General features: G+C 32.2%; 1 protein-coding gene across 1 annotated transcript; it reads left to right on the plus strand.

Moving 5' to 3' along the window:
* Positions 1-514: 514 nt before the first annotated feature.
* Positions 515-25,357, plus strand: LOC116348155 (protein gustavus). The gene is given in 5 exon segments (XM_031779052.1): positions 515-1,376; positions 5,659-5,742; positions 24,239-24,912; positions 25,006-25,151; positions 25,153-25,357. Coding segments are annotated over 5 exon segments (978 nt in total). The 5' UTR covers positions 515-1,356; the 3' UTR covers positions 25,207-25,357.
* Positions 25,358-27,754: the final 2,397 nt, after the last annotated feature.

Raw genomic sequence — 27,754 nt, forward strand, 5'->3', positions numbered from 1 at the left:
TGTGCTTTGAGCGTTTTTTTTTACAATTTTACAGATGTATTTTCCACTCAGTGAGTTCGTTGCAGTATTTCAAACACAGCCATACAAACCAATACATAAAAAATGAATGCGTCACTCCCTGTTGTAGAAATATACCATAGAGACTTCAGTTTGTCAACGCTATCAAATGCATTGTGTTTTTATGCGCCTTACAATCACACAAACGCAACGAATACTCAAACAAAAATCGATACACCGCTCGCTTGTCTGTTCAACTACACTCTCAAACGAAAGCGTTGCGATGAGAGTGTATATTGCATAGAAAAAAAATAAATAGACGCTGCTTTATATACTTGCTGAAGTATATGGGTAATACGACGCATGGCTACCAATACCATAGCACATTTCATTGTCTCTCTGTCTCTTTTTGTCCCTTTCATTCGATTGATATGGGAATACATTTGCTCGACAACGTAGCGTACAGAACGCAGTCCATAAATATTACCGGATATTACCGAAACCATTCGTCGAAAAGTACGCTGTTACATGAGTCGAACGCTTAGTTTGGTTTTAGTCGCGTCGCAGCAGCTCCCCAGCTACATATTGTTCGCATAGGCCAAGCGCATAGAAAATAAAAATTTCGAAGTTTTTAAAAAGAAAAAAAGAATTCAACAAAGGAAGAATCAGGAAGGAAAAATCAACGATAATTGCTATTTTAATCGAAAACGTCCAAACATCTAAAGTAGCTAATTCAGCTAGTCGAAATTGAAACACATTTTTTAGAGTGAACGACGAAAAAAACCGTTTCTCAGATCTCATTTTTCGGTTTATACCTCTAACTGGATTAATTTGAAGGAACAAAAAAAAAAAAAATTTCAAGTGAGAGTGTTCGTGAAAATAGAAAGATTTAATTTTTGAAACAATTTCATTTTTTATATCAAAAAAGAAAACATAAGTTATTTTGACCGCTGTATGTATCAAGAGATATATTCAAGAACAGCTATTTTATAACAACACTTTACACCACAACTATTGAAATAAATTAAGACTAATTCGATTGAAAAAGAAACAGTTTTATTGCTTAATACCAGCAAATGGCAGTAGGGCGACCGAAAAAATATGCTAAATATTCGACACTATTCAATGTTTTAACGCAGTGAAAATTTTCATGAAGAAAAAAAACCATACATTAAAAAGTGCAAAGAACCGTTATTATATAGAGAGCGAGAATAAATTAGTTAGAGAAACGCATTTGAACGAATCCAATCCAATTGTGTTGGATTAAAATATTGTCGGAAAAAACATAGTGCTTTTGTTTTTTTCAGCCATTTTGGTTTTTGCATTTCATAAGGAAGTTTAACTTAAAAATCATCATAAATGGATTTAGCACGAAAAAGGTAAATTCAAAAAAATTTAATCGTCATAGTTGACCTCCGTTGAAATTGACTCGTTAATTTGAGACCAAATTCGAAGTGAGAAACGCCAATTTCATGTCTCAATTCACATACACCCATACATTGCATACAGTTACACATAGCGACTTTTTCAATGCCCATGCGCAAAGGCGTGCGCGCAAAAAAAAACGAAATCAAACGCGTTCAAATTAAATAAAAATTGATTTGTCCTTGTTTTTAGTATTCAAATTTTTCTCCTTGCAACGCTTTCAAATTCTATTCACATATTTATCGCAATCGTCAATATTTATTTTGAATCGTGTTTCTTAATTCGCATAATTTAACCAAAATGACGCTAATAAAGTTCAATGAATTTAACGATATTTATCCGTATACTATATTATAATATGATACAAATCGCAAAACCATGGAACATATTTAATTTCATTTTGAGAAAAAAACGCATGTCATCAAGTTATCCTGGCGATGAAGTTCTTTGCTGTTTCATTTTTATAACGGCATTCTCTGAGGAAAAAATAATCCTGTTTAAAAAACCATTCGAAATTAAATTTCAGTGATAAAGTTTTTAACTGAAACCAATTTATATACTTTTTTAGATGTGATAAACCGTGTTTTTTCATGCTAAATTAGCACAATTTTTTATTTCATATTGGTTTCATAAAGTGCTATGTGCAAAAAAGAAGTGAAAAATGTTCAAGAATTTTTGATTAGAGAAAATAGTGAGATCAGCTAAGCGACGCTGTACAAAATGGCTCATAATTTGAGGCTCTCGATAAATTCTTTTTCGAAAAATGTGGAAGCATAGCTTACATAACGGCATAGCTTACATTAAGTAAAGAATCTTTGGTTCAACCACAAAAGGAACTTATATACATAATAAAAAATTTGCATTAATATTGAAAACTTGATGATTTTATTTTATATTAACTAAATTTTGTATTGAATTTTTGTTAGTTTCCAATTCTCATGTTAGCGTCGGCATGATGTATATTTATTGTGTAAGAGAAGTCAGCAGTACACAAAGGGATACATATACATAAAGAGCTATACACACATTGAAAGTGTTCTTACATCGAAATTATATATCCATTCGTTGGCAAAGATTGGTAGTGTTGCCATTTCAAAACGTCTATCTCTATCGATTGTATTGTGAAACATGAGACTACGATTATAAATGAAAATTACGCCTTGCTGAACGCAAGAGAGAAAAAATCGTTGCGGTTTTTTGATTGAGATAAAAAAAAAAGAATAGTAAGCAGAGATAATAATGCACTTAAATTGGTTCAGATGAAAACTATGTGTTTCGTCAATTTTGTTCTCGGTTTGAAACTGATTTCAAAGGCTTCGCAGAGCATAGGAAACGAAGAAAGTAAAGAGAATCTAGACAAAATGAAATTCAGTATACAAGCAAAGAAGCAAAAGAATCATTCACATATCAAAGCCATACAGAACACAAAGATACAGATGCAAGGCTTACACAAACAGCCGATTCAGCAACAATGGAGTTTTCGTTTTCTGTTTTCTTTGTTCTCGTGCAACAGACAAAAAAGCATTCTCGCATAAATATATTGGATATTCTTCATTCTTTCGTCAATGCTTAGTTTTATTCTTTTTACCAGTTTTTCTTTCATCCGCTTTACTGAAAGTATAATCGTTGTTGCTTACACATATAAAAAAAGTATGTGTGTATTCGCGCGTCTTCCACTTGTGTTATTTTATACGTAGAAAATACGAGGTATACTTAATTTGGAATTTTCTTCCCTTGATTTAAAAACTTCATTAAACGAACAAACTCTATTTTTTTTTTATTCTTATTGCACTCGTTATATAGATTCATATACAATATATATCGTTATACAAATTTTGTAGTGATTTTTATTAAATTTTCGTTCGGAATTCAGCGATAAAGTCGAATTATTCTTTTTTACATGCTACGCAATAATTAGGGAATTATGTAATTGTGTCGTTTTTAAGATCAAATTTTTTTTTGGGCGACCCTTATTTATAGCATATACACTTAAACATCAGAAATTTCACATGAAATTGAACTCGAATTAAATTACTGCAAGATCTCCCGGTAATCATTATAAAATGTATACAAGTATATGTACGAGTCAGGTCGTATTAAAAAAAAACATTTTGAAGTTCGTTGTGCTGAATGCGACCTTCGAAACGTTCAATTCCACCGTCGAACAAAGTAGATTTATATCTGACACTGAACATTTAGAGATTATTAGCCAAAAATAATCGAAAATATGCGTTGGTGTCATGTTTACAAAACCATGGGTGAAAAAAGAACGTCTATTGTTTCATTTCTACTTTTTTATTCACCTTGAAATTTACGTCATAATCAATGTGACTACTGTCTATGTCATTGTATTATTCATAATAATACACATTGAATCTGGTCATAAATATGGTAAATATTTACAGTATTTACTCATTACCACACTTTCTAGATAGGCTACACATGAATTTTCAAAACCATTCAAAACCAAAACAGCTTAGAATTACTGAATTTTACTGTCGCAACTGTTTCGGCAGAATTTTCAGCTCAGTAGCAACAATAAATCGTTTCATTTCGTATTCCATTCGATAATGAAGATGATAATATACTATTCGTATATTTTTAAACAGCCAAGCTCTATTCATAAATAAACCCTGAGATTGTAGAAACCGACAACACCCATATGGTAGTGACTAATGACTTCAATCGAATCATACCTTTCACACTAAAAATACAGCGACACACAGCAAAGATTACAAATACAATGTCTTGTATATTGAAGACGTTTCTTGCTCAATTTGTACTTATGCTAGTTCAGCATAACAATATAATCTATTTTTTTTCTTTAGACTTCATATAATAGATGAATTTCTTTATTCAATTTTAATAAAAAAAAACATTTGCCATATCATCACAACATTTCTTATCACTTATTCGTGTGCTTTAATGTTTTTTTTTTTTGTATTTACACCGTAATAAAACATATGACATGTGAAAAAAAGAAAGCAGACAATCGACGCGAGACATAGACTGAAAAGTACTTTTGAAACTTTTATTTGTTTTCTTTTTTGTTTTTCCAATCATAATATTAAAAAACATCATAGTGACGGCAAATGTGAAAAAAACAATGTTAAAAAGACCGATATGTAAACTGTTGTCAGACAACACCAAATGAAGGAAAAGAAAAGTTGCCATATCATCAAGGTTTCTATGTCAATGTTAATTTATTTTTATTTTTGGCTTTTCACAACGAATGCATTATCAGCGAACTTACGAGACACCTTATCGAGCATATTGTTCACGTATTATTTTACTTGATTCAAATTTCGTCAGTTTTGGTTTGAATTGACTTTTTGTTATCGTCACATTCTTTGACGCGCTTTTAATGTAGTAATAGTAATAAATAATAATAATTATTATTATTATTCGTCGAACAAATCTTTATTTCAAATGGATGTTGATAACTTTGACATGTTGGTTACATTTTTTGTCAGCTCACCAATACATATTAATAACAGAGTTTTTTGTCATATAAGCTTTCGTGTTCAAGTCAATTTGAATTTACATAAAAATGAAATACAAACAATGATATTTTTTTGTCGCTCTGTTGCTGTATTGTATCGCGCCATATGCCACAACTGCCTTATTGAATTTTCTGATTACATTCTAAAATATATTTAGAATATATATATTTAATTTGTTGCTGCGCCTGATTGTCTGTGTCATATAATTAAGTGAAATTACGTTTGTTGGTTTAGCTGAATGAATTGCCGAAATGAACATTTACCGCTTTAACACGGAAAAGTATTCAAAAATTCAATTGAATAAAACAAATGTAGATAACAAAGTATTGCAAACATTCCGGAAGTGTTTGGTTCCGAACGATAAATCCGAAAATTTGTTTCACATATTCATAAATGTTTTTCGTAAGAATCATTTCTGTTTGACACACAAAAATGATGTATTTGTAGGATTAACTGTTTGTTGATCGTCTATAAGTGATTGAAACAAGAGGATTTCTTGGACTTCCAAGATGAATCTCATAAACCTATAACATAATCCAAATTCAGATTGACTCATACTAGTTAAGACAACTTATGGAAATAAATACATCTTTGCTTATCTCGTGTAATCAAAATTCTTGAACATAAAAATCATCTGAATTCACAATATCACATTTATCATTATGCTTGCATTAGTTGCAACATTAAATTTTTCTAATTCCAACACTCTTGTCATTATTATTGTAAATTGCAGGAAGTGGGCCAAAAATGCTAATGGCAGTCGCTTGGAAGACCAACATCATCACACATCGGAAATAGTAGCAGTACCGTATTTATCGTAAGTTTTACTCATGATCACTTACATAGACACCATATTTAGCTCACTCAATATTATTTTAATTCGCATGCCAAATGAGATACACTCACAAAACCCAAGTATCGAATTATCTCTCTGTGAAATACATTCAAGCATTCCAAACGAAAACTTACAAATGAAATAAGAACTGATCCCAGTGCGTTGCACACCAAAACTAAAAATAACAATTTCGTAAAATTGTATTCCATTGAAATTTTGATTAAGCAAAAAATATGTGATAGTCGTGAGCTGAACTTATCCACAAAAAAAAATTATTATTTATTCGTTGCGTTTTCTTTTACAAGATGAAACACGCATGGTTCTCCTTTGATGCACATGTCTGCATGCTGAAACAACTTTAAATTATATCAAATTAACTGGAGAATGCATAATTTCATTGCAGCGTGTTTTTCGTTGTTTTATTCATTTTTTTTTGACAGTTTGGTCCATATCTTTTTCGTCTGCATTATGGCTATTGTTCATTTTCTTCCGCTCTTAATAGTTTACATAATTCATGAAAAGTTCAATTTTTTTATACACGTGAAATTGCGCCTGTATTGAAAATCGTGTTTAAGCATCATGAATTTAATTGCGCAATCGCTTGATTGACGGTTTCTTCTTCTTCGATGTGTGCATGTAATATGTATCCGGACTGATATTTTCACAAGAAGCTTGAATTTTGCATGAAATTTGATCGTATTTGGCACCGTCTGGGCCGCCCAGAATTATGCTTCGATAAATGCTCAAATGACAGCTGAAACCACACAAAACAATTGGCATTTTATATCATTAATCACACATATTTACCAATGATTACAGACAATTTGCTCATTTGATATTCAATTTATTCCTATATCCAACCTTATTTAGAGATAAAGTAGGCACTTATACTCAAACACATTTTATTTCTAGAACATTTTTAGTATTCTAGGCCATGCGCAAGCCCATAATTTACTCGACAATTACTTAAGAAACACATAACTGTTAACCCTAAAACCGTAAGCCGGGCACTCAGTGCCCGGGCAAAATTTCTAACTAAAATTAAATTATTTTTTTCATCAAATATCACTAAACCCCGATTTTTTTCGTGTTGTCGGCCTCTGCTCCTACTCAAAAATATAAAACATGCATCTATTCATGGGGTCAATCACGAAATTCTAGTGTATCTAGTTTTTAATAAGATTTCACTAGAAAACTAGAAAATTCTAGTGCGTGAAGTTGGCTCTCAGTAGTTTTTCATATAAATTATATGGCCTTTGGTGTGAAGTTGGCTTCGTTTGTGACGTCATTATTCGCACTAGATTTACTAGTTTTTCTAGTATTTACTAGCGTGATTCGCCCCATGCATCTATTCATACAAAAGATGGTCATTTCGTCTTTGGGGCACTCAGTCTCTGACGTATATTTTCATATATTTTGTGTGGGAAAATTGCTGAATTGTAAAAAATGTTTGTGCACGAATGATGAATCACACAGCAAAAATTTGTTCATCCAATATTTTTTTATTTTGTCAGCACAGTATAAAAAACGTAGCTGCCGATCTGCTACGCACATTCATGTCTTTAGTTTATGACATAAGATTTCTCGAAATATCGAAAAAATTCGAAAGTACTTACTGAGTGCCCCTAAAGACAGGATTAAGGCGGATTGCAGAAGGACGGTTTAGGGTTAAAGTTGAGTGATTAATAATATTATAAAATGGTTGATTCAAAAACAGAAATTATAACAATATCGAAGCATCACTTTTAATCAATGGCATTAAGAAGAAGTATTCATCTTTTAACTGACGAAAAAAATCGATATTTTTATACGAGAAAGTTAAATTAGAAGTTATTATGATGAAATTGAGACACTTTTTTCTGGTTATTACGTTTAATGGTCCTTTTTCGATTACCGTGTATCCTTTTTTCTATTCTTGGTGTAAATATATGTTAAAGTTATATACTAATTGATACTATTTATATACATGCTTTTATTGTCGATTACTTCTGCAAGAATTGGCTTTAAAATGAAAATTTATAAATGAATATATGATATGATGATGGCAATGGTAAATTAACAAAAATTGCATCAAGAAAGAGGCATATGTTTGAAAGAGTGGGAAAAAAGTACGCAAACTACTCGAATAGCAAACGCATTGGTCGTGACAGCGTAAAATATACAACGATATCTTGTTCGATTTTATACAGAATAACAAATGTGCTATATTAATATTAAATATTTACACACTTGGCTCAGCGCTAACCAAGTACAATTCATATTATAGCTTGGCAGCAACAGAAAACATAAAAATCCATCCGTTTGGTTATTGTTGACAATATTCCAATGTGCCTGTATTGTCGGTTACTATTGAATAAACTATATTTCACAAACATGAACTAGTATTATTCGAATGGTACTAATGAGAAGAGGAAATTTCTTATACACGAATATATTATTTTGAATATTTTATCGAAATATGCGCAGACTTTTTATATAGAGTTTGTTGTTTCATTCTTCTTTTTTGTCGCTGCTTTAAATATGATCACTCGTTATAGCTTGATTTTGAACAAAAATATTTCGTAAACTATATTTAATATGTTTTCAAAAAATTCGAATCGAAAACCAGTTTCGTCATAGTCAACAAAACCGTACTTCTCCCTTTATATTGAAAACCAATGTTTTTCGGATTATACGAAGTAAGTATCTGGAAACGAAAACTGGCCGCAACCACCTAAATAGAACGTATACGAACAGCTGGCACATAGCAACATTGATTTGAAGCGTATATCCAAAAAAATCCAGGAAGAAACCAGCCGGTGCTTGTATATATTTCATAGTTATTTTTAGTGCGCACTTTTAAATTTTTATGAAAGGTGTTCAGTTAGTCTTTGACCACAATAACGCTGCAATGAATATATTAACAACGAAAGAGTGAAAACACATATGTTGCTATTGCTTAGTCGATCCCTCCTGAAAGTTTATTGACATTTTGTTATCCTTTAATTATTTTTCTACGTTCAAAAGCAATAAAAATATCAAATGGAACGGGTTTCCAGTTTTTTTAACCGAGTTCACACAGTAATTTTTCGACTTTGTGCTTTCGAATGGTTGTATATTGAATTGTTTCCCAGAAGCACTAAAGTGTATATCATTCAGTTGTTCGATATTATTTATGGTTGTTCGTATTTATATTTGCTGTTTGCTTTTATTTTGCGCCGTTAATTTAAATGTAATAATCAATATTTAACCCTCTAGTGCATAGTGTACATAGTATGTCTAAATACTAATGTACTACATACTTTGTCTAAAATATATAATTAAAAACGAATAATTTTATTTATGAATTAAAATACATTTGGCAGGGTTCAGTTTTTCATTTGCCGGTTAAGCGTTTGTTTGATTATTAACACAGATGTATGCGAAAACAGAAATTTAACAAAATAAAATTATCAGTATTTTTGTTTATAACACTTTTATAGCACTCTAAACAATGGTTCTGATTGTTTTACAATTTTGTCAATAGAATTTTTTGAGTAAACTATGCGATTTCTCACAATTCGAATATTTTTTTCATAGAGTTATAAACCAAAATAATGATAGAATAATAGCTCTCACGTTGAAATTTTTTTTAATGCTTTAGAGGGTTAACAATTGAAATATTTTCTTGAGTTTTGTCCAAAAATGTATATGTTAAACGAAAATGAAAAGCAGACAATAAGCAATTATACAAGAAGGGTATAAGCAAACACTGAGCTTATCGATCCAATGATCCCAAGTGAATATTTCACAACATTAAATTCATATGTAAAGGTGTTTCTAGTTTTGGGCATTCGACAAAAGACCTTTCGTAATAAGAAAAGAAACTGTAACTAACAAAATTGAGCATAATGCGAAACGCATATTTTGTTTCTGTGCGTGGCAAGTAATATAACACAGTTGTACTTTACACAAAGGAACCAAGATATTAAAAAAAAACATCGGATAGCGGATTGCATTTGGCCAGCATTTTGCAAAGTAGTCATCGGCGCAGACATTTTTCATATATGGCAAAAAACTACGCTTATGTTATGAAATTAAATTGAAATGGTTTTCCAATGAGCGAGACTTGAAACAGTTCGCAGCATATGCAGATGTATGTGTTTTTTATCCTTTTCAGTTTTCTTGTTTAGTTTCACGACTGTTGCAATGCATATTTCGAAATGATGTAAAATGAACCACCACAAGAAATGAGTTAGTAAATGAGCTTAACCACCCAATACATGATGTGTTATCAATCTCATATGGCTTTGGTAATAATAAAAATTGTGATAGTGTTGCGAATTTATAATATGGATATTAATATTTATTGAAGGATTTTGCATTAGATTGCATAAAAACGACACATTCTTTAAAAAAAATGAAGCACACAAACACAAGAAAATCTCAAATATGCGAGAAGAATACTTCTGGAACGGTGTTTTTGATATATGATATACATACCATAGTTTTCATCGCTATTTAGAGTCAAAATATAAAACTAAGAAAAGGGAAAACGATACACAAATGAAGCGTGTGCTAGTTGGATTTTTCAAATGGAAATAGACAATGAAGGAAGCCACAATAAAAGCACTAAAATGCGAAATAAATATATATAAAAATATCGTTTTAAAGTTGTATCATATGAACATTTGGACTGCAACTTGCTCGATCCAATCAACATTCGAAATTGCAATCAAAGTGCATGTTTCGTATACAAATTTATGCAATAGAGAAACCGCCGCTCAAAACATTTTCAAAATAAATGAAAGAAAAACAAAACATTATAATGGCAAAGTCAGTTTTTATATTCGACATTGCCATGGTATGACGACATCGAACACGAAATTCACGAGAGCAGGTCGCAAACGTACACTCAATTATTCAATATTTATGGTTTGCATGAACACACTCTCTCAGCATCATACGGCCATATGGTTTTTTACCTTCATTCATTTATAAATTTATCTTTTAGTCGCATACCAAATGTTAGTATGGAAACTTGGTCAAAGTGTTCTACGAAACGAAGTCCTATTACGCATGCAGTGTTACATTAATCGCTAAGGTCTAATAATGAGCAGAAAAAGTAGAGTTTTTCAGCAATTGCTAATACATTTGGATCTATTACCTAGTAGTTTCACGTCTCAATATGGTACTTGTTGACTGAAAAATGCAAGCACGGGCGGATATGGAAACATATTTTGATAAATTTATGTAGAATCCACTGTCAACCATAAATGCAAATTAAACATATATATGCGGACAGTCTAACAATTATCTACGTCCACGGCGTCTCTGTGTGTGGTGAATAAACAGAAACAACAGCATTGAAGAGAATAAATGTGGTGATATTGCAACAAATCACAGCGTATGATCTTCACACATCAAACGTCTTATACCCCATTAAAAAGCCAAGGTTATCAAGTGGCACGTAATGAGGAGCATGTGAAATACATATAAAAAAAGCAACGGCTCAAACCACTTAGTAGACTAAAGCACACACAATCGTTTTAATTTTCTACTTTCAATTTATCTTAATGTGTGACATATAATATGTCATGCTGAATCGTTTCTACTAAGTACACAGTTACTGACACATAAAACCAGCTATCTTCAACTAAATTGCCGCCGTGATTCACAGATTTATTTTGGTTTTTGGTTTCTAAAAAGATTATATAGTAAATTTTGTTCGATTTGAACACAAAACAGAAATTGCAATGGATTTCATTTTAGTTTGCTATAATTAATTTGAGCAAAGCAAACGATTTCACGATTAATATATCATTTACGATTATTATTTTCGTCAGTACTGGTTAATTTTTCGGTCATTTTTTTAAATATTCATATAATTGAAATTAAAGCCACTGTTGTTTGATTAATATTTATTTTTTGGCCGCAATAAATGAAGTCAGTGAAAAAAGATATCAAGGATTTTGAGACCACGTGAGAAGCATGTTCTATTTAATATTGATTATCCTTTAATGATAATGACAAATTAAAAATTTGTGAATCGATTTCCAAAAAATGTACACAACCTTACAACGGTACAGAAGAACGACATCGTTAATTCAAAAAATAATAATAGTGTTCATACTAGCTTTTGGAGTTGGCGATTCAAGGGGAGGGGGGAGAGGGGAGGGGTGTTAATTTCAAAATTTTCCAAAAATGTAAATGGGTAACTTTTTCGATTTGGTATCGCACAAATTCAAAAATGCATTTTTGAATAGTTCATTCCTAGGAGAGGGGTTCATTAATAGTTCATTCTCCGAGCATTTGGCAAAATAAAAACCCTAGCAAATTGAAAGTTTTCCTTCGCCAAAAAACCCTAGCAAAATTGAATATTTTCTCCCGTTTTAGAAAGTGAAGAGCTAAAAAAGGTCTTCACTTTTTTCGTCTAAATTCCTACCAAATCGAAAGAATATTTTTCTCAAAAAAATGAAATTTCTAAGGGGGTAATTCTCAAATCTGTTCTCCAGGGGGGGAGGGTAATCCAACCCCTCGCACTAGGGGTCCTCAGAAGCTATGTGTTCATATGTATTCACAAAATAAAATGATGATGTGACTCGGTATGTAAATTGACAGCTACAGTTCCTCTGTCATTTTTCTTGCGACTGTCTAAGGCGCAGATTCAAATACATGCTAATCTATAGTCTAAAATCCAGTTTTTTCAGATGTCTGTATATCGAGCGAAATACACAGTCGCCACATTTATCACTCACCTTTTTTTTCTATGTAGCTCTTGACCGTGTTTTATGTGGTTAAAAATCTTTTTTAGTTAAATCGAATGCAACAATAAAAAAACTTATTTTTTGAATACACAATATTGAATTGAAATTGTAAATAGCACCCTCACTTTCGATTTATTATGAATGACGCAACGCACTCGATCTGAATTTTTACCATCAAAAAATTACCATGACGACAACGCTCAATATCATTTGTTTGTGTAGACGGCATAATATTTATTATATCAAGCGTTTAAGACCGGCCATTTGAGATCACCTCGGTTCTCCTTCTACTGTCCTCTACAAAATCATAATCGCAACCGAAACATTATTATTTGTATTTCATTTCGAATTATAGGCCAAACAACTAACTCAAGAAAAAAACTCACGTCATTAAGGAAACTTACTTCGTGATTTCCTCATTTAGAAAAAATACCAGGAAATCTTCAAAGCGCCAAAACAAACTTTCAGTTGTTCATAAAATAACACCTTTAAGATATTTTAAAAAAGACAGTGGGAAGGTCACAATACTAATCATTTGAGTCAAACATGCAAATCATCTTTAAAATCACTAGCTTATCATATTTCCAGAAGTGGTTGTGAATTTTTCACGTGAATCAAAAATTGTTTTTATCCACAGCAAATATCTTCATTTAATTCGAGCTGTGGTCGATTGGATGTAAATTGGATGCTCCGAAACATACAAATGTTTTTATGTTTTTTTTTTGTCATGAACGTTAATTTTTTTTGTTTATCAAATCATATTTCAACATCGTTGTGCGTTTTCATTAGCATGTTTCGTATATTTGCGACAAAAACCACAAAAAAGTCAGTTCTCAATGACAAATTGCTTTACCAACCTTTTGTGTATTCGTCGGCTCGTTATTGTTTGATTAAAAAAACTTATTGGACATCCGCTGGCTTCATAAAACTATCAATTTTGGAGCGTATGTCTGTGAATATGAATGAACGCCATTTTTTACTTCAAATGCATTTAACAACAAAACCAATAAAATCCCGATTTCTTGGAACTGTTGAATCAAACTGCGGTTTTTGTTTAAAGAATTGTTTTGACGTTTTTCGAAAATGTTTTTTATAAAAGGCCGTCATGCTCCAATCGATTGGATCTGCGCGCCATACCGAAACAGATATCAGATTTAAATTAGTTGTTTCCTTTCAAAATCCAATTTTTACAATTTATACCTGCAAATAGCAATTTTCATATCACATTGAATCATTCCTGCTTATATGCCAAATGTATTCAAACACACATAATATGCTGAGCTGACATGCGTTGAGTCATATTTGCTTAATTTCAAAATGGCCACCACTTCACACGGTTTGCTTGATTGTATATATATATAAAGTGTTGGACAGCCAGTGTTACTTAGACTTATCATAGTGTTTATTAAGCAAAATAAATTATTTACATGAGTAAACAATAACAAAATGCTTCTATCAATCTATGTGATTGCGTTGATTTATTAAATGCACCGCAAAAATATGCAATCGATCGAACATGTGATTTATTTACAGCTTCTACGTGAGGTTTGCTCACCAAACCATTTCAATACACAAGCACATGTTTATCCACACATTTGAATTTATAGGAAAAAGTAACATTTGTTACTCTTGGTTGTTGAAATGATTTCATTTTGTTTTCAATTTGAATATTTCAAGGTTAACAGTATTACAAATTGTTTGCCCGCGCAATCGCTCATGAAATGTTCAACGTTTTTTGTTTCATTACATTTTCATTGCTCATACTATGTAGGAAGTGTTGAGATTTATGACTTTGCAAAAATACATACACTTAGCAAACAAGATCTTGTGTTCGCTAAAATATCACGTTTTTATATGAACCAGTTGTCATTTAATCTGTTAAGCTCTCTAATTGAAATTAATATTGAATGAAAACATTTATATTCAAGTATACATCTTTGCTATGCACGTTTATTTCCTTTTATTCTTCACAATTTTCATTCCAACAAAAATTAACAAATCACTAAACAACGATATTTAAATTTAAGTAAAATGTTATTTGGAAACTGAACTGAGGAAATCAACGTTTCAACACATCACCTAATTTGTGAGATTGTCGCTCATTGCGTCGTCGCTGAAATTTAAGAGATTTGTTTATTTTGACTTGTTGCGCTGTGTTAATTTTAGGATCTAAGTTCGATTTACATTGCGATTTGTTAAATCAACAATAATGTTTTTGTATAAAATGTAATTTACATCATAAAAATCACCACATATCGACGTGTAAGAAAAAATGGTGGATGTTGAAAAAATAACTATGAACCATTGATTGATCAAGATTGAAAGGTTGAAATATACTTCACAAGTAAAAAAATACATTTGTTTTGTCTTCATTAGTAAATGAAATTTAATAAGACGTGATGAATTGATTGATATTACATCTTTTTTCCTTTAATGAGTTCATATAGTGTCACAGCTTGGAAGTGTAAATTACTATCTTTGTGAACTTCGCATTTACAGCGAACTTAATTTATTAAATCCGACACAGATAATTGAAGAGAGTGAAACCGCAGGAAAAAATCAAGTTGCAAAGAATTGAGTTCATAAATTCACATGTTATTTAACTAAATAACAAAATGTTGTTGTTGCTTTAGCATAAGTGTGAAGGTTCATTTACGCATAGAATACGACTTTTTCCCGCTGTATCTTCCTTTTTATTTTCTTTTGTTTCATTAACAAATATGTATAGTCAAAGACAACGAAAAAAATGAATAGTTTCTATAGCAAGTTTCATAGTTACGCAGGAGGAGCTATATTGAAAAAAAGTAATGAGAATGCCTTCAATAAAATGTGCACAAAACTTATTTTTTTTTATCTTACAACTTAAGTGAACAAATGATTATATGAATTTGAATAGCTTCGAAATTGATGACGACTACAACAGTCTCTGCCCTAGTCGAATATGATTCAGAACGTTGTGAAAAAGTCGTATCCAAAACCAAAAACCATAGTACAATAAAACCAAGGAGCATGTTCAATAACAACCAATCAAAATCTCAATTGTTTTTATTTTGGAACTTGAAAACCAAAAATTCAACAACAGAATCCTAAGGTATGAAAGCACTCACTTGATGAAAACACTCACAAAAAACGTGTATAAAAACAGTGAATTTTATTGCAGTATTCAATGCCACAACAGGCCCGTTCCAGTCTAAATACCACACAAGCTTGAAATTATTTTGTACATGACGTATTCATGGTGAATGAGACTCCTTTTTACTGCGCAACTGTCTATAGTATTTTGGTGTTTAATTGCAATACCTATTTAAGCTGCACCAGGCTTTTATTTTTTTACAGAAAAAAAATAAGACAAACAATTCCAAAACTTTTTTTGCATAGCAAAATATAAACAATGATATTTATTACAAAAGTTTCACTCCACGTTATTTTTAGCAAAACAATATGAAAATTATAGGATTTATACATAATGTATTTAACTATTGTTTTATCTTCGTGCGTGTTCAGAAACGCTAAAGCATAAATAGAACTTGTTGATTTGAAACCAGATCGAAAGGTCTAAAAACGAAGCCTTGAAAAAGGATTACGCTCAAATAATTACTGTCGATGCTCAATTCGTTGAAAAATTATCGAAAAGTGCTTTTCAAGTCGCGAAATTCTTCTAATGATTTTAACTGTTTTTTTTTCTTTTCGTTCAAAATATTACACATCAAATTTCGCACAGTAAAAAACAAATTTGAAATTTAAAAAAATGTTCTTGATCATGTTTTGGCCCTTTCACATTACGAACTTTGTTTTGGCCAAAAGTATGTTTGTATGTTGCGTATTCATTGCATGTGCAACAATTTACGATTTTTATGTCAAGTTTGTTGGAAAAATAAACATAATAAGCAATTATTTTATCATTCAGCGTTGGTCGATTTTGGTGAGTATTGCCGTTTTTTCGTTGTTGCTTTATTGTATAGTCTCATGTGGCCAAGCGAGTAGCGCCATAAATGAACACATTGAATACTCCGCGTTAAAAAAAATTTCAACACTACAATTGAATTTGAACAAGTTGTCTGTAGTCATAGAGAGCAGCTTGATTGTATTCGTCACTTGTGCACTAAACAGCCAACTGGTTACATAAGTTCCGTCGCATTTATTCATTTTCTTTTCTCCTTCTCTCCATTTGTCTTTTTATATTTCTTCCTTGTTCACATCGTTCATATGTACGTACATACGTACGTTGTATTTATGAAAATGTGCAAAGCAAAGCTGAAACAAAACAGAGGCAGTATCAGTAGTAATTGTCAATGTCTTACACAGAAAAAACGGTTCACGTTAAAACAGATGAAAAATTGAAAATGAAAAGCAGACAAAAACTGACTCAAAGTTGCAGCATTTGTTGGGCATGTGCCACTTTGGTTTGTACATATGTGCATTTACTATAGTAGCGCGGTTGCTGGTTTTTGTCTTCAGCCGTTTTGTGAATGGATTTCCTTCACCTTAAAAACTATTTTATGATTTCAAATGGAATGACTAACAAATCGTTCCAAAACTCATGCTGCCGAGCGAGAGCTAAAATAAAAAATGAGAATGATACTCACAAATTAAATGCAAAGTACAATTTTCCTATACGCAAAATAGGCGAATTTTATTTAATAAATACTAAATAACTTGCGGTTCAAGTTTGATGAACTACATATATATGTATTTGACTTTTGAAAAACAGATACCTTTCTTTTGTTGTTGTAACCACATAAATGTTTTTCGATTCGTATGTATATGTACAGCATATAATGAACTGTGAACAACAATTAAATTCAGTATCAATTCCATACTAAATGCGCCTCGCAGTATTGAGTGATTGTCCAAAATAAAAATTATTTACTTCGAAATGAAACCACACTTTCCATTCACTTTTCAATTTGTCATGTAATAAAATCCGAATTTTATTGAACAAGCGAAGACACAGCATAATTTGTTTGCCTTGATTTTCGAATATTATATGCTGCTAGTCGTATTTGTTCTTTAAATTGTATTCTATCTATGTAACCTTCGTTTTAAAATCACCCATACACTTTAGGTTATTGTTCTGTATGCCTCATAATAACACCATTGTTTGTGTTAGTTCACGGCAACTATAATAGTGGTGTCGATTTTATTGTTCGGTGGTGGTGAACAAAATGCCGAGAAAGAGAACAGCACTTAACTCGTCGACATAGAAACACACAAAAAGTATAATCTTGACACACAATCCTCGAATTTGAGGTTACACGCAAAACAAATCTAAGGAAACTGCCTTATAATTTTCAAACTATTGCTCGATACAAATGTCGGTTGTATGGAAAGCTCTGTGAAGCTGCAACAAATGTTTAAAAATAATTTTTCGATTGATGAGTTGATTGATGATTTGCATTGACACAAAACACTAAAATATTTGAGGAATTTTAATATCTATTGAGTAAGTGAGTCAAGCTCAAGACATAATGGCTAGCGTTACTAACGTGTATTTATGGATATGACTCTTCGGATATATTTAATTGAATAAGAATTTATTCAATTGTATTTATTGAATTTAATAGTATTCAATCAAAATATGCACAACTTATATGTGTTGTAAATAAACATAGGTCTTTAGAAATCACATACAATTAATGAATTACAGATTGATATGAAGTTCCGTTTATTCTCTTGCAAGTCAATTGTGGATAAGTTCATCATTTCACTAAATTAACTGACTGACTGAGCAGTGAGCATATTTCTGCAAAATGTTGTATACAAAATTATCATGCTTATTTGGTTTATTGATGACATCTTTCATGTGAGTTTAAGTTTTTATGTTAGCTTTCATTGCATTTTTTATCCTTCTAGTCTGCATATATAAACAGAAAATATGCATTAAATGTATACTTTTGTGTACGTTAAAGAAAATCATCCCTTGTTGTTAATTAAGATTGTGTCTAAATTTAAATGTTAACTAATATCAATTGTGTGGTAGCAGTGCAGTTGAACAAACATTTGGTTAAATGGTACCGAGGCGGGAAAAGATACATTACGAAATGGAAAATATGCGCAAAATCTACATAAAATATGCATTATCATTTACTGCATGTCTCCAACTCACAAGCATACAGTTTCGGTGAAATTCGAATAAATTGTGTGGCAACGGCAATTGAATGGAATACACCATCAAAATACAGACAGTGTGATATAAATGCATGCATACATGAAACGAAAATGTGGAGGTTTAATACGAGCGATTACATAAAATTCCGAAAATAAATGTCGCATAACTTTTCATAAGTATTGTTTTAGACAATTTTCAGTCTCATTGAAAATGGCCGAAGAGGTTTCATACATTTTTAAACATAAATTGTGGTGCGTTCATGCACATGCGACACTTAAATGCAAGTCGCATGTACGTTTTATGGTGTCATGACACTTAAATGAGGACGACATTGAATGTAGACATCCATTTGATGGGTTGCGCGCATTTGAATTATACATTATTTGTGATTTGACATTTACTGAGCAAACAATCAATCCGAAAGCATTAGTTTGATTTTACCAAAATGCCAAGGCTATACGTCTACAACGCTATACATTTTATACATACAGTACATATATACATATATAAATATCCAAAATTACTTGATTCAAATGCTTACGCATGGACCAGCCATATTTTCTGTTGATATTGTCATCGTAAATTACTGCGAAACATTTATGTTATGTTATGAGTTTTTGACATTTTACTTTTACGCACACCCACTGTGTGCAGTGAAGTATTGCAATCACCCCAAAATTGAAATCGCTAAAAATCGCTTTTCTACGCGTTTTGGGTATAGAGAAGCAACCGTTTTTGTGCCATGTTAATGTGGGGATGAGGTACACTGTACCCTATACCCTGTACGCAAAAAGTTTGTTAGCACGATAACTCTTCTTAGAGAAAAACCAATCCAAATCTGATTTGACAGGGTGATTGGGGGTCGCGAGGAATGGGTTGGTATTATTTTTGAGCGATATTTGTTCATCGGTGTATCCATGATGCACTGGAAGGGGTTTGGTATGCAAAAACTTGTTCCCCAGAGACGCAAATTAATGTTTGAAGTGTGTATTGGGGGGATTTTTGGCACCAAAAACCCGAATCTGACATTTGCTTTAAGATGCAATCAAGCTTTGAAACAGTTTCTTTGAAAAAATCACAAAAAATTGAATTTTTGTATGGAAGCCATACCTGTATGATATTGTAATGACGTGAAACTTTGCACAATCTATTTTTACTCATACCTCTCATACAAAAATTTCGATTTCTGGCTCAAAAACGAATATTTTGTGTTGGTTTTTTTCAAAAAGAAAATAGCCTGTACAAAGTTTCATGTCATTACGATATCATACAGGCATTGCGACCATTCAAAAAATCATATTTTTGGTGATTTTATATTTCCATACAACACACGCTCCAGATATTTTGAATCATTTATACGTCAATAGTCTATGAATTCGGTTTTTGAATAAGTACGTACTTGCACTACTTTCGGGAAACAAATATTCGTTCGGTAAAGAAAGAAATTTGGAAACAGTGCGGAAAAGTTAGACTTACGGATGTAAGTTCCTTTTTATTTTTTTTTGTTTCATCTTTTTCTCATTTGGGAAGTTATGGAAAATAAAATGGAAAATGAAAAATGGGTTGGTCTGCAAAAGTTAATTTGTCTCGAAAATATTTGGCCGCCACACAAGGAATCGTTCAACCGAAAGAATGCATCAAGAAGAGGAGAATGAGAGAGAAAGACTATGAATGCTTGGCTGGATATTAGGGTGGAACATTTTTTTGAATTTCGATGCATATCTTGATGGCCACGTAAGAAAACATCTCTTATAGTCCCCAGATTCAAGATATGAAGGATTTTTCAACTTGCGGTTCCATATAAGACAGCGACTTTAACGGAAAGGAGGTACATTTTACTGGAAAATCATGAAAAATTGCAGTGACCCAATCACCATGAAAACTTGTGAATCTTTTTAGGCACCTTTATTTTTGGTTGAAATTTCATCAAACTTGGTGATATTACTTATTTTGGTCAGAAAATAAGATTCACAAGTTTTCATGGTGATTGGGTCACTGCAATTTTTCATGATTTTCCAGTAAAATGTACCTCCATTCCGTTAAAGTCGCTGTCTTATATGGAACCTTAAGTTGAAAATTCCTTCATATCTTGAATCCGGGGACTATAAGACATGTTTTGCCAAGTGGCCACCAAATTGTGCCAAAAATGTTCCACCCTATTGGATATGAAATTACAAATAGAGGCATGACGCAAATGTTAACAAACCTAAAAGCGCCAAATACAATAAAAATTGCAAGCATGCGATCACATCAGACGACAACAGCAACGTTGACGACATCTAATCAATATATCGATTCAGTTTTTTTCCTGTGCTCGTTTTCCGTGCACAAAATTGCTTTCCAGCGATATTATATTATTTGTATTCATAAATTTTCTACGCTATTACCCGGAGTAGCCGCGTCGGTTTTTGTTCGTTGACGTATGTTGAAGCGAGAACGTTAAACATTTAAACATATACAATCAACCAAATTCGTATTACTATTTTATGTTGTGATATTGAATTTGTAAGCACGTTCGAAATTATCATGGCTTCAGTCTTGTACATTTTCGGGCACAAAAAAACGAAAAAACCCCATAGCAGTAACAAATACTTCTTGTAAACTGTTTACGGTTAATTCCCTATAGGATTCAAACTTAGTCGATTTCAGGTTTGGACTTGGAATTTTCCATCCGCTGTGAATTCGTACATTGGCATAGAAATAAATTGTATGTATATTCCGATTTGAAATGTACGCAGCAGTTTGAATGCACAGTCGAAAATAGCGTGTCTCAGCATAACGCTCTTGCTCCGTTTGTAGCCTCTCTCTCACAGTCTGTGTGAAGAAAAAAATCAACCCTAAAGTTGGCAGTTGTGTGGATTTTTGATGCTGCGTCTATATACTTTTGAACTATATGTGTATTTCCTTGTAAATGGTATTTCTACAATAAATATGTATAAATGGGTATATTTTGAGCTCTATCGAAGTATAAAATGGTCGTGTGTATCGCACCAACACACTCAGCACATATAATTTTGCATGTTTGGCAAACTCGTCTTGCATCTTTAAACGTTCGGTTGTTTCTAACGTTCAGTTTTGATGCTGAAAACTAATACTCAAGCTCTCTTTTGTTCGACAAAAACTTAGAAACATATACAATGATATATATTTTTGGATTATACAAAGTCTCATAATGCTATGAGAATAGACAGTAACAACAACATACCCATATTTTCGGCTCTTGTCTTGCAATGTCAAACAAATTTTATGATAAATCACATCTGGTATTCAGCCAGTTTTTACGATTACGAAGTATTTTTTTCCAAAGACAATGAAAATAACATCCATTTTATTGGCATAGCAAAAGAAATTGAACAATCGATAAAAACAGAAGAAAATGTTTGGATGCAGTTCTGTGCCTTTGCAATTTCTTGTGAGCCATTCTCTTTCAGTCGATAGCTTTTTATAAAAAAGTTTTTTATTCAAGTATGTGACACGCATTTAATAACTGGACAGTGGACACCGAGAGTAAATTTCAAGTTAGCAAATGGATTCATCATTTAACCACTATTTATGATATACTATTAAGTTTTAGTACCAAATTGAAGTCTTTACGCTCATACCTTCAAAATGAACGCCAGATCTTCTGTAACTGAAATCATTTGATACTCATAAATCTGCTCAGGATTTCATCATAAAGATATTGCGAACTGAAAGCAATTTAAAAGATGGTCAGATGTGATTTAAAGTGGCCATTTTGACTTATGCAAATACGTTTATTTTATGAATAGTAAAAAATATTCGAACCAAACACCTATAACAAATACAGCGAAAGTCAAAACCAGAATTACCAGAAACAGAAGATAGATCGTGTTTTCCCACATAAAACAGGCTAAATGACTACTCACAAAATATTGGCTTTAAATATCAATGGTTCTAGTAACTTGAAAGGCAAGCTAAGAATCCAGCTAAGATCAATTTTCGTCGTTCGAATTAGAATTTCACATATAAAATATATTGATCTAATAGAATGTTGAAATTATTCTTAAATCAAAATTTAACGGAATAATTTTCGTAGTTTTTGTTCAAATTTATTTGAAACAATGCATTAGATATATATTTATAACATCTAATTCATATGCGAAGAACAAATCAACTAACCGAAGTACGCGGTGTTTGAACTAAATGAAAGATAGAGAAAGAAATGTGGAAAAATATGTTCTGTTTGCCATAGTTTTGTCGTCTCGCGCATGTATATTATTTTGTATAATACATATGCACAACAGTTGTGTGAATATTGAACAGTACCAGCGAAATGCATTTCAATTTTTGTATAGCTAGTAATATAAAATATGTCGGGGATGTGTATATCGCTTGTGACAATATATTTGTGTTCAGTTCAATGTACTCTAAGTCTAGTGGCAAATATGCAGCTGTAAAACACACACACATACGTATATATATATATATATCAAATTCAATCGCATGCAATACATAAGTCTGACTCGTTGTCGATCGCTGTGCGTGCGTTTATGCCATTGGGAACTTGAATATTGGTGTAGTTTATATATTATATACAAAGAAATGTAACACATGATAACATTTTCCAGTCAAACAGCGTACATAAACTCTACATTATATCAAAATTGATATACACGACAATGACAAACTAAATTCGAGGGGAAAAATTATTCGAATAGAGATGAGCGAGTATCTAATACAATTTGATGATAGAACCTTCTTTTTCACTTACTTCATAATGGATCTGAAATGGATGTAACGGCAACAGAATCAACAATGAAATCAAAAACACTGAACGGATGATCGTTTTTTATTCTATTTTGCTTTCATATTTACGTTAATTTAATTTAATCTGTGTCATATTTGTTCTTTTTATTGTTACAACGTTGCACTTTAAACAAAACAAAAATCGGGAATAAAACTAAGAATGACGAATATTTCTTTTGTGGTCGTAACAAAAACGAAACAATAAAGAATGTGTTTTCTGCCATATTTCTATACAGACATCATTTTTTATGATGATAATAAAACGTTGCAACTCTTTGTATTTTTATTTGGATTCACATTCGATTTGACAATTGCTCTGACGAGTTGGAAATGAATAAAAGTTTATCGACGAGTGCAAGTTTAATTTTTAAATGGAAGCATTTGGTGTTGGTAGTATATGTGCGTATAAATAGGTTAACTGCATCAGTTCGACTTATCTGATTTTTTCCGTCACTCGTAATGAACCATAAGTTTTAAAAGTTTTTTTGCATTTTTAAAGACTTTTTTCTGCGTCTCTTTTCCTCTGAAGAATCATATTTTATAATATTGTATCTCTCAACGTTCTTTTTGTATAACATTGATTTTCGCAAATGTCTCTCTGTCATTTTTCCCATTAATAATTTTGTTTGACCAATGTAGGTTCTAACCGGGAACGATGAAAATATATTTTAAAATTCATTTGGACTCTTGAAATGAAAAACTTGTTTTCCAAACTATTAATAATTTTTTATGAATAAAATACCATTCGGAATATGTTTTTCGTGTTAAAAAAGTAAATTAAAAAAATATAGCAAAATCACAATTATTTTGGATTATAGTTTTAGTTCGTTTTCAAAAAAAAAAGTTTAACTTCAAGTTTGTGTGTTTTTTCTTGCAGATACAAAGCAAGTCGTGGGCCAGTGCTGCGATCAAGTGAACGCCGTCGAGCACACGCAACATTATCAACGTCACCCGTATTGACACCACGCGTTGTCATACCTCGTTTGGAATCCACGCGTGATTTCGATCGTTTGCGACTTTCATACAAAGTAACCATACTTGATCGAAGACAAACGCGTAGCAGTCGTGGCATGAGCATGGGACAAAAAATTTCAGGAAGCGTTAAATCTGTTAGTCGTGATTCACCGACACCATTTAAACCAATCATTCCGCGTGAATTGGCCGCTGATTTTGAACGGCCAGCACGCTTAGATATTCTGCTTGACATGCCACGCGCAGAGCTAGAAACACAAATCAAACACTCATGGAACGCTGAAGATCGATCTCTCAACATATTCGTCAAAGATGAAGATAAGTTAACGTTTCATCGCCACCCAGTTGCACAAAGTACAGACTGTATACGCGGCAAAGTTGGATTCACAAAAGGCTTACATGTGTGGGAAGTGCAATGGTCGACCCGACAGCGTGGTACACATGCTGTAGTTGGCGTTGCAACAGCTGAAGCACCATTACATTCAGTAGGTTATCAAAGTCTGGTCGGTTCAAATGACCAAAGCTGGGGCTGGGATCTTGGCCGAAATAAGCTCTATCACGATGCAAAGAACTGCAACGGTATCACATTACTTACTTATTATTATTGATTGTTTTACAATTATTTGTCGACTATTTTAAATTAATTCTTTTCTTTTGTGATTCTCCCCTTAGGTATCACATATCCAGCGATCCTGAAATCAGATGAAGCATTTTTAGTACCAGATAAGTTTTTGGTTGCGCTCGATATGGATGAAGGAACACTTAGCTACATTGTCGATGGCCAGTATCTCGGCGTAGCGTTTAGAGGATTGAAAGGCAAAAAATTATATCCAATTATATCAGCTGTTTGGGGACATTGTGAAATTACGATGAGATATGTTGGTGGACTAGACCGTGAGTACACACACAATTAATCATAAAACCAAAACCAAAGATGAATTCGAAACTGTGCACTCTTTCGTTTTATTGTGTGGATTTATTTTTGAAATGTTGTTAACAATAAGACTTTTATTTCTATTCAGAATTTTGTTTTTTCTTTTGGGCGGCATTAAAATTGATAGCTGAATATCCTTTTATATGCTAAATCTATCCACACAGTGTCAATATTTTTTAACCTAGTAACGAGAAGTTTTTTATTCTGATAAATCAAATAACAGTAGAAGAAACTAAGACTCTTACTGCAGTGAGACGAACTTTTCCGCACGGTGATTCATGTCTCATGTGTATTTTATTGAGCTATTCTCTATAGCGGCATCGAAATATTATTTAATTTAATAGCAGAAATACTCGCAAAAGATTTTTTACACTTTCATGATGAACCCATTTGTATGACATTTGGCCTAAATAAAAAATATGTAAGACGTTAATTTTCATATGAAATTTTTACTTTTCCGCACACCCAGTGTAGAAAAGGTATTGGATTAGGCCAAAAAATTAAAGTCACCCCTCATAGCATATAAAAAATATTCAAAATCTGATTTTACTGGATGATTGGGAACTGAGAGGAGTATATCTGGCCAAATTTTGAACGACATTGGTTAACCGGTGTAAAATGTATACCCATATATCCATTTGAAATTTTGGTTTTTCCACGATAACATTTTCCCCAGAGACGATATTCAAAGTCTGACTATACTACATGATTCGGGACCACGTAGAGTACATCTGGTTAAATTTTCAGCGATATTGAATAATGTGTGTCAAATGGAGGCCCTGAATAGGAGAAAAATTCACAACTTTTTTGTTACCGCGATAAATCTTTCTCCAAAAACTCAATTCAAATTCTGACTTTGCAGAATGATTTGGGACTTCTAGGAGACGTGCTGATTAGTTTTTGAGCAATATCTGTTGACCGGTGTAATTTTTGGTCCAAATGGAGTACCCACATCCATACATTTTTTGATCATTTTTCAACCATTTTTTGCTCAGACATGAAATTCAAAATCTGACTTTACGGGATGATTGGGCACTATGAGGAATAGATCTGGTCAAATTTTCAACGACATTGATTGATCTGTGTAAAACTTAGACTCTGAAGAGGCAATTATGAGAAAAATGTCTTAAAACGATATTCTTTCAATTTGAACGCTGAAAAAATGTGTAGTGGGGATTTTTCGGCACGAAAAACCCAAATCTGATGTTAGTTTTATGATGCAATCAATTTTTCACAGACTTTTCATACAAAAATCCACAAAAAATTTCATTTTTGTATGAAAGACATGCCTTTTTTGAATGATGTGAAACTTTGAAGAGGCTATTTTTTTTATTGAAATTTCTTTAAACTTGGTGGGATTATTTATTTTGATAAGAAAATAATATTCACAAGTTTTCACGGTGATTTAAGTTACTGCAACCATACATAGACCATAATTTCAGTTTATTTCAAAAGTCACAAAAAAATTCTATAGAAACCATGCCTGTATGATATCGTAAGGACGTGAAATTATGCACAGGTTATTTTACTTTTCCACACACACCTAGTGTGTAAGGTAAAGTATTGGAATCGGTCGAAAAATTAACACCCATCAAAAATCTGTTTTCTGGGTATTTTTGGAGCCAGGGAACACGAATCTAGCGTTTTTTCGATGTCCGTACCCTGTACCCTGTACGCAAAAATGTGTTCACACGATAACTTTCAAACAAGAAAAGTAATTCAAAAACTGACTTCACAGGATGATTGGGGTTTGAAGAGATTTCAATGCATATTAGGGGTACCTCCCATACAAAATTTTCGCAGGTACCACTCAATTGTATTGAAATTACTTCAAACTTTCAGAATGTCAGCTTTTTGTGAAAAAAATAACATCTGCAAACTTTCACATGATTACGATATTATACAGGCATTGAAAAGTCTATCAAAAATTATTTGTATCGCAAAACTTATATCAGTTTTCTCATGGATTCATATTTACGGTAAAAGATACGTAATAAATGCATGTTGTGGATCACAGTGCGGAAAAGTTCATCTTACGGATGTAAGACATTTTATTTCGACTTGAATCTATAAGTCGCATTAAAATCCATAACTATTTATATGAAGATTGTGTTGATTTTCAATCCTAAATAAAAAGGAAGTTACATCCGTGAGTCTAACTTTTCCGCACTGTTTTCAAATTTCTTTCTTTACCGAACGAATATTTGTTTCCCGAAAGTTATTGAAGTATTGGTAGTGCAAGTACGTACTTATTCAAAAACCGAATTCATAGACTATATAATTCATTGACGTATAAATAATTAAAAATCAAGCGTTCAGAAAGACATACATTTATGCGAGCAATTGAATGATGCTTGCATCATTTGATGCGCATCGATTGTGCTGTCGCCATACATTCGGATCTTCGGCAGCGCACGAAGTGCTCCGAACGCACAACGAAAGCACTAGCGATGCGCATCAAATGATGCAAGCATCATTCAATTGCTC

Source organism: Contarinia nasturtii, unplaced genomic scaffold, assembly GCF_009176525.2.
Source record: "Contarinia nasturtii isolate CC-2019 unplaced genomic scaffold, AAFC_CNas_1.1 Cnas_scaffold_2291, whole genome shotgun sequence".
Lineage (NCBI taxonomy): Eukaryota > Metazoa > Arthropoda > Insecta > Diptera > Cecidomyiidae > Contarinia > Contarinia nasturtii.